Below are 12,363 nucleotides of genomic sequence, written 5' to 3'. Positions count from 1 at the left end.
GAAAAAAAAAGTAGATAACTAACTGCCTGTCTTTCTGTGCTATGTGAATAAAATACCTGCGCCTCTATGCATAAATAAAATGTTTACATGCTTACAAATGTCAGCACGTATACAATGCCCTTGCACATGGAAGTTCTTGTATATTAGAAATGCAGGCATACGCACACACACACATATGAATGCAAATGCACACATAGCCATTTGAAAGTTAACCAGGATACAGTTTCTTATTTTTCATGGCAGCACAAGCTTTTTTGTCTGCTAACCCCTCAGTCACTAATTCACATTCTTTTAAAGGGAAAAAAATATGCTTCTGTGCTCTAGTTTTAAAATGCAAAGGTATGATGTTATTTGTCACCATGCCCAAAAAAGTCCTTACTCGGTAACTTTGCCAGAAGAGGGAGAGAGAGAGAAGGCAAATGCTCCCCCAGCTGTTTCCTGTCTACAGTGTCTGTGTAATGTAGATAAATGTGAGGATTTTCTCTAAATCCCTCTTCTGTTTGCTAAATCTCACTGTCACTGCTAAAATCAGAGCAGATAGAGCCTGCGCAATGGAATAAAGTCCTCAATATTGAAATGTGACATTGCTCTCAACATCTCACATCTCTCTGGATTTCTTTTTTCTCATCATTACTGCTAACAAATTCATTTCCAGACTTTGCACTTTTAAGAAGCAATGGAAAAAATCAACAGTCTTTCAACACAATTAGTTAAGTGCTGCTTTTGTGATTTCTTGAAGGTAAATCTTTATTACTATTTCAAATAATTTTTTTTCAGTTTTATTTTACTGTGTATTGTCTGCTTCTGGTTTGAGGAGTATTGTGCACTTTTCAATAGCATTATTTTAGAACTGAGAATTATTTATAAATTGCTGAACATGCAATTTTATGTGATCTGGAAAATGGCTGTATGTAATAGTTGCAATTACATAGATAACTGTAAGGGTAAACTATTGCAGATACATGTCTTGAATTTCACTTCTATTCAGAGAACTTTGCAATATTTCAGTTATGTCATTATTAAAAGGTCCAATTACATCATTGTCTGTATTGTTAATTAATGCTTCTGAAAACAAGAACTTTTAGCTGTTTTTTGCAGGTGCAGGATTTTATAGGAAAATAGGTATTATTCACATGTTAAGTTTCTGCAGTTTTATTATACAGAATTACAGATAAAATATTCATGCTTTCACAGGGAAACTTTTAAGGGATGTTGTCACTGCAACAATTTTCTGGCAGCATTGTAGCACTTACTTGTTTTTTTTTTCTCTCATAAATTAAAAGTAAATGTGAAGTTCAGTTTGTTTTCTACATTAGAAACCAGCTGTGCCTCTTGCTGACCTTGCATATTTGTGTAGCTTAAGCAATTGTACATAAAGAAAATGGAAATTCCCCTACATATTCATCTCCAAGTTTTCCCTTGTAGGAAGGACTGTTTCAGGAAAGTTTGCATGTGAAGTTTCATGTTACGACCCTATAATTCCTGCACATTAATATAAACTGTCTTTAAGTAAATTTGGCTTCAGTTAGGTGCATTGACCTCTGTTTCTGTCAGCTGGCCCTATTTCAACGTTCCATTATCAGCAAATTTATATTGTTCAAGAACTTATTTTCTTTAATATTTTACAAGGACACTCACGCAGTTGACAAAATTCTCCTGTTTTAATTGCTCTGGGCCTAATTATTTTGTAGAGTGTCTTCTACTTAAAACACACTTAGCTCATTCCTTAATGTGATTCAGAGGAGCAGGTCTGTATTTGCAGCGGATGAAACTACAAGTGTATAAATAGGTGTCCCTTCCAATATACTTGAAAGAGGAAGGTGAGGTTTTTTTTTAAGTACTGAGCAAAGCACTAAGAGACATAAAAGTAATGTGCTAGTTCTTCAGCTGGTGTATCCTGCCAAGCTCCCTTGGAATCAATGGAACATACCGATTAAGGTTAGGATGTAGCCCAGATTCCCTAATCAAAGTTAGCAGCATTTAAACCTTGATCTATTCTAGAGTATACATGCTGTATTTATATAATAATTAGTAGTGGGTGCTGCTATTACATACTAATTACATACTTCTACTATGGTTAGGATCAGCCTCTCTGACACAGAATCTAATTTTAAATATAATTCTTGCCCTTTTTTTTCTTGTTTTCTACAGCATATACCACCCATAGAAATGTTGCTCCCTTCAAGACACTCAGAATTCTTGTAGGTGTTCCCCTATGCTATTAAAATGAGCAAGCATGTGATTAATTCTTATGCACAACTTATGCCAACTGGTAGTTCATTAGACAAATAGGACTTATTTAGAAGTACTAAGAAGAGATGTAGAGTGTTCATACATGGCATTCCTCTGTGGTGCCACTCTTCTGGGCTGTTAAAAGAGGAATGCAGCAAAAGCTGGTTATTTTACTGGGGAAGGAAAAAAAAAGGAAAAGAAGAAAAAAAAAAAAAAAGAAAAGAGGAAATTCCAGCTGTGAAAATATGGTCAGTCATTCTATGCAACTAAAAGAAGTGCTTAACCAGGCTCATCCTGAACCTGTATTCAATTTCCAAATGTAATTAGATGCTTCAATAAACCCCACCCACATGCCAATGCTTTTTCTTTTAAACTCTCAACTTTCTAGGGGAATTGGAGACATTGCAAGCTCTCTGCTTGTTTGTAAGGAACCTGAAGCAATATTGGATTACAGCTTTGTATTTTCTTAAATATATCCTCCTCGCACATAAATGGGAACTTTGATTTTATCACAATCAACTAATGTTTAATTAAAACGAGGCAGTAACGTTAAAGTTTTAAACTGTTTTGGAATGAGTTTTCATGAAGCAGCACTGAATTTAACAAGTAATGGAGCCTTAGAAACATTTGAGTCTGTTTTCTTTTCCCCAAAGTTTTTACTTGTTTGAAAGTTCTTGACTGGTTTTAAATTTGGAGATAAAGCTAGACATTTTCTGTGGTTTGTACTGTGCAGCCTTTTTGGCTTTCACTAAAGGGAAAACAGTAGATAATCTGTTTCATTGCAGTTCAGTGCTGATATTTATATGAAAATGCAATCCAGCTGAAGTATTGAAAAATACAGAATTGTTAAATGTCTAAGATGACCTTTGGAGATCCCTTCCAACCCAGACCATTCTATGATTCTGTGATTTATGTTTCTGGCCTAAATGTTATACAGGAACAAATTGTTAAATACATAATGTGCTTGTGTTTGTAATGTGTTTCAGCCTCCTGAGGTGGTGTGTTAAACATCTTCACCTCCTCAGAACTGGAAACCATCTTAACCTGCAGGTGCATCACACTTAGAAATGAAAAAAATATGGCAAGGGAAAAAAAATTATACTGATGAGATATAGAATCATTACGGGAAATAGTACTTCATGTTACCATCACTCATTTATAATCTGATCTTCCTCCATCTGCCCATTGAAGTCAATGCATTAAAGCTTGTTGATCTTTGCATGACAAAGTTGGCTCAAGATTCTTGTGCATGGGAAAATAACTATTCCTTTCTTTGTGATATATCATGGGATTTAGATTTGTTCACTATTTTCAAATGAAAATATTAGGAATAAAGTGGGGATAAATTCTGACTTATTTATAGTATTGTTTCTTACTTGGCTCTGACTTAAGTTGAAGTAGGGGACACATCCAGCAAGGTGCTAAGATCTCTTGCCAAGAAAATAAGAATTCTTAAAAACTATTGACTAGAAAAGGCTCAATAACCCACTGAATCAGATCCCATGTGAGCAGACAATAGATAATTTCATTGTTGTTTCAGAAGTGCAGTGAAAAAAAAATAAGATTAAATGGTCCCTGAAAGAAACTTCAGAGAAGATTAATCATTTTACTCCAATTACTTTCCACCAGTCTGCTAATGCATAACAGTTTAAAGCCAAGGTTAACTGTATGTGCAAGAAAGATATGTAACTTCTTACCTGACTGCAATACTAATGGTAACCTTGAGAGGTAATGAAATTAAATGCAGATTTACACCTTTTGAAACTAGCATTTTTGATGTAAATGAGTTCAGAATATGCATTAAGCACAGTCTTCACTGTCTTGCAATTAAACATAAATAGCTTTTCCTATTTTTTTTGTTTGTTTTTTAAATAATGCCATCTTCTTTGAGTTATTGGGTAAGATCTTTGTTCAATATAAATTGATATAAAAGGAAATGGATAAACAGAGTGGTACAAATTTACACTCACTGAAGACTGGCCTTTTTTAAGTCATAAGTCAGGATAAAGGTAGTCTGTAACCAAATGTAACTGAGGAAAGAATTATCACCTCTGTGGATACTTTATAGTCCAACCTGACTGAGAGGATATGGAGGAGGTCAGTGAAAGTATAGTAGCTTCCATCAAGTAAAAATACAAATCCTTAACACTCCTGCTAGTATTCCTCTTAATTTCTTGAATGCTAGTAACAGAGAACTGTAAGAATCCTTCAGCATGGTCCCCTAATGTGGAATGTCCTATACCAACTCTTCTGTAACTTTGGCAAACTGCCTTGAAACTTCTTTTGCTTTGTCCTGGTATTTCCATTTTTAAGGTGGCTGGAGAAGCATGGAGTACTAATTATGAATCCTTTGCCTACTGTGCCAAATTTCTTTCAATCCAATTTACAACCATTTATTCCTGTGCCAATGCTGGTCTTCAGTGTGAATAACTCTTTGTCATATGTCACCTCCATCTCCCACAATACTTTGACATGGAACTATCATATTCCATTTCAGCCTATTGGTCTCAGACAAAATAACTCAATATTATCTAGTTTTCCTTACTCCTATTATTCTGACTTCCTCTTGCATATCTACTACATTCTTCCATATTCTCTTTTTGCAGGAGCAACTATAAATGATAGTTGCTACAAAGTTCTCTAACTATGGGTGAATGTGAAAGAAAATTCTCCAAAGGACATGATCAGTTGGCAAAACACATGGCCTAGAAATATGTAGGAAGTTGCAAAATTATGGTGAGGCATTTCCTAATATTGTGTTTGTTGTCTAACAATTTACAATACATACTCATTCTCAGCTCACAAGGGTGCAGGAATCATTTTCTTTAGGACTCTGTTGGGAAAATCTGACACTGCTTTTGCTTCCTTGGCAGGTGAAGATGCACACTGTGTCCTACATTCATTTCTTCTACCTTGGCCTGTGTTTGCTTACCTTAACCAGTTCTGCTGCTGCTGGCCCAGAAACACTCTGTGGTGCTGAGCTGGTTGATGCTCTTCAGTTTGTGTGTGGAGACAGAGGCTTTTACTTCAGTAAGTCAACTCTTTGCTTCATTCAACTGCTAAACTTTTTCATGTAATCCACCGGAGTCTGCAACTGCTCTAAGTGAGCTTAGAAATTATCAAACCAGGCTGCCAGGTATGACTAGCATCCTCTGTCTTGGAGATATCCAAACCTTCAGTGACCATGAAGTCTCAGTAAAGAATAAAGCTGTGACTTATGTTCAGCCTTTCTGAGTTTCTGACAAATTTAGTTTTAACCACTTTCCATCTGCTGCTATTCCATCTGCTGTATCAGTGCTTTCTGCTAACCTGCCACTGAAATTAAATGAATGAAACCACATACTAGACCCAAGATATTCATAGGGCAGAACTGCATGTACCTCTTAATTTATAAACAATTTAGGTACACGCTGCGTCATGTTAAAAACATACTAAGCTTCAACATCTGATTTGAAAAAAATGTAAAGCTGGAAGGCAGAAAGCAGAAAGATACCACAATCCAAGTATTCACATGCTTAGTCAGTTAAATGTAGGTGAAGGGAAGTTCATGCATGGTGAGATAACAATAATTAACACTGGTACAGACAACACACAAAATGAAGTCTGCGTTAGCACAGACATATTACTATTCATCTAACTTTTGGAGCAAGACCTACACTTTAGAATTGAATATCACAACATGTCTCCTTCTGTTTTAGACTATGCAAAGCTGCAGTGGTTAGATAAGTAGCTCTTTTATCTTCATACCTTCTTGCGAGCACTGTCAAGATAAGGAATACACAACTTGCAGCTAATAGAAATCTATTTCTCATATTCAGCTATTTGCTACTTAAAGAGCCCTAAGTTAATGAAACTTTCAGCTAGGAATATATTAATTCTGAAATCATTCATTAATATGTTTATTCAAAACATGCAAGAATTTGTGCTTTTAGAGCCACTGTAAGTTAGTGTTTACTTTTATTAATAATACATGCTTATCTGAAGTCCATGAAGCTACATCTCCTTCTAGGCCTCAGTTACCTTTCCAAACGAGAGTATAACTGGAAAAAAAGAAATAATAAATGAGGTGTTTAGGCTATAAAGATAAGTAATTTACTGAAGAGGGTTTTTTTCCTATCCATTCCTATATTCTTTGTACAGCCCAGCTTTCTTTGTTTATCTTCTTTTAATAATTCTCTTTTTTTTTTTTCCCCCTAATAATTCTTACCTTCTAAGCTATATTAATTTATTTTATCTTTTGACCTTACCCTCTCCATTTCTATTCATGGAGTTACTGCTTTCAAGTTGTTGGTTTTTTTTCCTTGCTTGAAACAAAAATAGATTTAAGGAAGTCTGGATTTCAGTTTTACTATTGAATGACCACCCTGCACTATTGTAAGCAACAGATTGCAACTGCAACATTCAACAGTCATTTTTATATGTGGCCCTTGGATGCTAAGTAATGTGTGTCCTCTACCTGACTACTTCTGTCATGAGGCAGCAATTTAATCTAGTTTGGTCTTGTCCATTCTCTTTGTGTGTGATCTAAAATACAGAACTATAGAAAAGTATATCCAAAAACATTGGTAAAACAACCTGTGATCTTCAAACTGAGTGTGCTACAGACTGCAGCATTTTATTGGAAGCTAAAAGCGTTGCTTCATTTCTGGGGACTTTTAAAGAATGCTATCTCATTTGCAGAGGTAACTATCCAGTGAGCTTTTTTTCTTCCATTGTGAAAATGATGTAAGCATAAATTGTATTTTAAGCCTTCTATTCTCATACTTCTTATTCCTCTACATCAAGTATAATCAATGGTAATGTTTGCCCTTACCTTGCACAGGAAATAGCTGTGAGGGAAGGTTTTGCTTCTGTCACTCTGTATTTCACTAGAGACTCCAGATATAAAGAATACTTTTTGACTGAGGTCAAATTCCTGGTTCGGATTCAGGGTGAAGGATTCTGACTGTTCCTTGGGAGCTGTGGATAGAAATGAAGATAGAAATAATTGAGTTACTTTCTATTGAAACTCCGTACTCTACAGTCATAAGGCTATGGATAGGACTAGAAGAAAAAAATATTTCATTTATATAATGTACTCTTCCCATCTTCCTAGCTATCAAAGGAAATTTTTTATGGCTTCTGAAGAGATGCCCCAGCTGCTTACCACACACAAAGCATTGACTTCAGGAGGAAGTCAAATGTGGTTTCCCCTACTCACTTTCTTTGTGAGGTAGACTGGCAAGGAACATTTCTTAAAGTGGGTGGTTTTTTTTTTTTTTAGGGGAGAACACTGCATAAATCCCCAAACAGAACATCTGCTTTTTCTCTTGGTCACTATTAACCCCAGCCAGCACTGGCTACTTCTTGGAAAGCTTTTCTCTCCCATGATGCTCTAGTGAAGAACAGTTTGTTGCCACTTGTCATCCAGAAAAACCTCTCTAGCAGAACTTCTGCTACTCAAATTCCTGTCTGACAGCTTATGTCAGAAGAAACCAATAGGGAGCCTGACAACAGCTAAACAAGTGGATGCCCTTAAACACAACTCTTCTCGTTATGTTTCTTTAGTCTCAAAAACTCTGGATTCAACAGTGACCACAGTATCACAGTATCACCAAGGTTGGAAGAGACCTCAAAGATCATTGAGTCCAACCTGTCACCACAGACCTCATGTCTAGACCATGGCACCAAGTGCCATGTCCAATCCCCTCTTGAACACCTCCAGGGACGGCAACTCCACCACCTCCCTGGGCAGCACATTCCAATGACAAATGACTCTCTTGGTGAAGAACTTTCTCCTCGCCTCGAGCCTAAACTTCCCCTGGCGCAGCTTGAGACTGTGTCCCCTTGTTCTGGTGCTGGTTGCCTGGGAGAAGAGACCAACCCCTTCCTGGCTACAACCACCTTTCAGGTAGTTGCAGAGAGCAATGAGGTCACCCCTGAGCCTCCTCTTTTCCAGGCTAAACAATCCCAGCTCCCTCAGCCTCTCCTCATAGGGCTTGTGCTCAAGGCCTCTCCCCAGTCTTGTTGCCCTTCTCTGGACACGTTCAAGTGTCTTGATGTCCTTCTTAAACTGAGGGGCCCAGAACTGGAAGCAAAGTGATGAAGCAAAGTGGAATGCTTGCTATGATTGTTTAAATTTTAGTGCAATAGAAAGGTCTACCATGCCACTGCTATTACAAAGCAATTTCCTAGGGGCAGAGATTGTTGGAAAAGATGAATGGACAAACTACAGGAACTAAATATAGGAAACTCACAGAAGCCATAACACAGGAGGGGGGAAATTTTATTGAAGTAGTATGATCTTATCACAGCAATTTAGTTGTAGATTGATTTTTTTAAAACTGATTATTCTTTTCTTCATACAAGCTGAATTGCATGGACAATCATTCAATCTTCCTCATGTTGTTTACTAAGGACTATTAGGATCACAAGATAGGAAAACAAATGCAGTTTTCTCTAAGGAGGAAATGCTATATCCTTTTAAATCTAGTTTCTTCTCCTTTGAAAATAGATCTTTTCCAACAAATGGATACCAGTTTTGTTAACAAGATACATGTGTGTCAATATAGAAATAGTTCTCTAATTTCTAATGACTGATATTTTCAGTCATTCTAATTTCTGAAGCCCAAGTTAGGTGGAAATACTTGCTTGAAGCCATGCAATCAATTTAATTAATTTTAAAAAGCACATTTTTATATTAAAAACCAAAAAAAACCACACCAAAAAACCAACAAAACACTGCATACAGTGAGCATTCTGAAGCATCACCTTGCATTGAAAAGAATGAGATTAATTTAGGTACCTAACACAATGGAGTTCTCTGATATTCTTCAGAGAATGGACAGTGCTCTAGCTTCCATATGTAAAAGAGTGAATTCAAGAAAAGACAGGCTTTCCTGCTGTCCAGACTAATGCTCTTTGTGGCAACTGTGAAGAATCTACAGATCTACAGAATCTACAGATTTTGTGCTATACTAGAATTTTTAACCTAAGACAATCATAATTGTTTGGGAATAACCCCAGCTGTGTGCAACAGAAGACTGTTTATAATAATCAGAAAATCAGGATCAGACAACAAGCATGGGTTTGGGTAATCAGAGCTGTCATCAGACCTCATTGCTTTATAGAATTAAGGTATATTGGACAAACTGCGGCCTTACAAAGGAGGAAATAACTGACATTGCAATAGGCAATTAGGTTTTGCTTCTTCCATTTCCATTACATAAAAAGTTCTTGTTTACTTTGGGAAGTCTGCTTTTAAAATATTATTAAAGTCTCTAGGCCTGTCAGAGCTATCAACATAATTACAAGAGATTGCACGGCACTTACTTCTTTACATATTCCATACCTGTAGGAGCTATGAGTCATTAGTTCCTCCCTGTGGCCCTGATGGAGAGAAATGTTAATGTTCTAAGCCTCGGAGAGGCATGCTAAAAAGCTGCTGTGGACATGCACTGCCCAGTGTCAATGACAGTCTTATAAATCTTTGCAAGGAGATGCTGGTCATCTTGGCTATGGTCACACAGCAAGATCTGAGAATATTTTTAAGTTCCTTGGTCTGGCTACATGCCCCATTCATGCCCCACTTCCATACTCATGGAAGATTTGAGTGTATTCCTCAATCTTTATTCCCAGGTTCCTTACTTCTTACAGGAAAGCTAGCCTGGAAAGGAACTAAGACATACTTTAGCCAGGTCTGCAGGGTCAGTACTTAGGGAAGCAAGACTATAAGCACAGTTATTGGTATACCTCTGTAAGGAAAAAGATAGCTTTGGCCCCTGGAATGGTGTTACTACATAGTCAAATTACTGATGGATAAGTTTGACATGTGCTCTGTTGCCTCTGGTAGTAATAATTGAGAAAGTTCTCTAAAAATAAACCTGTCTCTGAAAGAATTTTGTCCTTTTTTACCACATTAAGAAAGGCTAGAGAGAGTTCATAAAGGCTAACATTAGTTTAGTGAGGCTAAGCTTCTTAAGTTACCTCTTAAATGACAGAGATTTTCCACCTTCTTTCTCCATGGATCACACAGCGAGACTAGGAGGATTTAGCCTCTAAAACATACTAAATTTAGGCTCTGCAAACAGGTCTTCTTTACAGCTAATTCTCAGATCACCAAGGATTTCACAATTTTTCAGCCTTTTCATTAAGAGGCAGTGTAGTAGTAATGGTAATTTTAATGAGGTGGCTGGAAGCAAAGCATTGATCAAAATTTCAGCAAGAAACATCCCTGCAAAAAGTGCCTACTACCAAAACCAAACAAGTACAGTCTCTCCAGAAGTTCAATTTATGTGTCCTTATTAACTGCTAGATGTTAGAGATGCTAAAGCTTTTTATGATGTTTGCACTAGACCAAGTTTCAAATTTAGTCTCAAATTGCAGAAAGCTGTTATTTGACATTTGATTCCCTAACTGCTATATGTGTACTTAATACGTTGTTTAGTCTCATATTGGATAAAGTAATTCAAAGAAGCACTTGGCAAGATCAGCATTAATCCTTGGCATATCTGCCCCTCGTATTTTCCACTGAATCTTAAATACCAAGAACCCTTCACTGGCTTCCATTCTCACATATGGTTTATACAATTGGCCAGAACCTTTGCATATGGACCACTTAATTCGTTCTGGTATCAATAATGGATTTGCAATATTTGATCTACTGCAGGAAGAATCACAAAGCAAATTATTCAGTTTAGCAGAACAACATAGTTTCTTAATTCAACTAGATTGCCCTAACTGCTTGGGCTTGGAAGTTCATACAGCCATTTCTCCAGAATTTATTCAGCACTTCATCTCTTATATATGTTTTGAACCTCTCACACCACTGAAAATCAAATACAGATGTAAAGCCATTTTCATGTCAAAGCTTTGCTAAAAAAGGATGAACTTGTTTATTAAGCCATAACCTAAATCTCAATATTTCCCTATGATACAGGCTGAATGGTTCAAAAACGTGGCAACCAATGGAAGGGGTAGCCCACAGATAAGTATTTTCTCAGTCTAGAAATCAAGACAAAAGACATACATCAAATGTATACCTGTTGGAGAATTCATGCTAAATTTATATCTGGCAATAAACACAGGAACTTCCATGCCAAAAATAAAAGTAAAGTTTTAAAAAATCAAACACCACCCCATTTACTTATTGTTTGTTCATGGTGCATTTAGTGCCAGATCACCACACAAAAGATACAGCCCAAAGTACTGGTACTGAGTCTAATTCTTAAGTAATGAAAGACATAGTGACTGAGGTTCTGAGGACAAGAATTCTCACACGCCTATAGCCTTTGGAGGAGCATAGCATATACTCACCCGTGGATCACTCCAACTTAGGGAAAACTTTGCATTGTCATTTTAAGTAAAAGTTTAAAAAAAATGAATCCAGTTAAATACTAAATGTTTGTTTTGACCAATAGGCAATACCTTAGGCACTGGTTAAGGCATAACTTTCAGAGCAATAGGATAAATTGTTTTTCTTTCTGCATCAGGGTAAGAAAAGTGAAATCTTTTCAGATTTCCTTAAGCATTAGGCAAATTACACAGGTGAGCTTATCTCCCCAATTTTATCTGAGCAACATTCAGGTTAAATTTCTGGTTGCTTCTCCAAGACTGGTTCCTGCAAAACTGGTTTGGAATTCCTTAGAAAACTGCTTTTAATTCCTTAGTAAAGCCAAATTCTTGCAAAATCAGATGTAAGTCTGAGATACTTACTGCATTTTCTGATTGAATATCCTGTACAGTAAAATTTTATGTACTTGTAATGTTCTTGATCTTACAAAAGAGTTTCCACTCTGTATGTTTGCCTCCTGTTAAATCTTTTGCTAGTGAAATTGGAATCAAATCAAACTTTTATCAAATAAACAATTTAGAACTCATCTCTTTCTCTGTTTGTTGGAGTGGTGTTTCTTTTTTTCTGAGTCTACAGCATATGAATATATTTTCCATCTTACTTTTGAAACCTAGGTGTGATCCCAGTTTTCCCATCTAGGTAATAAAACTGTTCTAGAGTAAGAGAAAACCTCCAGACAACAGACTTTTGCTTCTTTATGTGGCCATGAAAGTGTGGAAGTAGGGGAAGAGTGTCCTCTTACAGCACTTCCATTACAGAATTATGTCTTACACCCAAGCCTGAAATTATATATATATATA

At 36.5% G+C, this 12,363-nt stretch overlaps 1 protein-coding gene across 2 annotated transcripts in view; it reads left to right on the top strand.

The window, feature by feature from the left end:
- Positions 1-456: 456 nt before the first annotated feature.
- IGF1 (insulin like growth factor 1) overlaps positions 457-12,363 on the top strand; it is a 63,663-nt gene continuing 51,756 nt past the window's right edge. Inside the window, exons 1-2 of one of the 2 annotated variants that reach the window (XR_010987802.1) lie at positions 457-739; positions 5,106-5,262. Coding sequence is in view for 1 of the 2 variants with exons in the window: in XM_068142261.1 (XP_067998362.1) it covers positions 677-739; positions 5,106-5,262 (220 nt within the window). In the remaining variant the exon portion in view is untranslated. The remainder of the gene's footprint in view (positions 740-5,105; positions 5,263-12,363) is intronic. The other variant, XM_068142261.1, reaches the window with a different exon arrangement.

This window comes from Melanerpes formicivorus, unplaced genomic scaffold (genome assembly GCF_026170545.1).
Source record: "Melanerpes formicivorus ecotype bairdi unplaced genomic scaffold, bMelFor1.0.p_v2 SCAF_8, whole genome shotgun sequence".
In the NCBI taxonomy this organism is placed as follows: Eukaryota; Metazoa; Chordata; class Aves; order Piciformes; family Picidae; genus Melanerpes; species Melanerpes formicivorus.
Note: the sequence above shows the minus strand (reverse complement) of the source record. Positions and strands in the feature narration are given on the sequence as shown.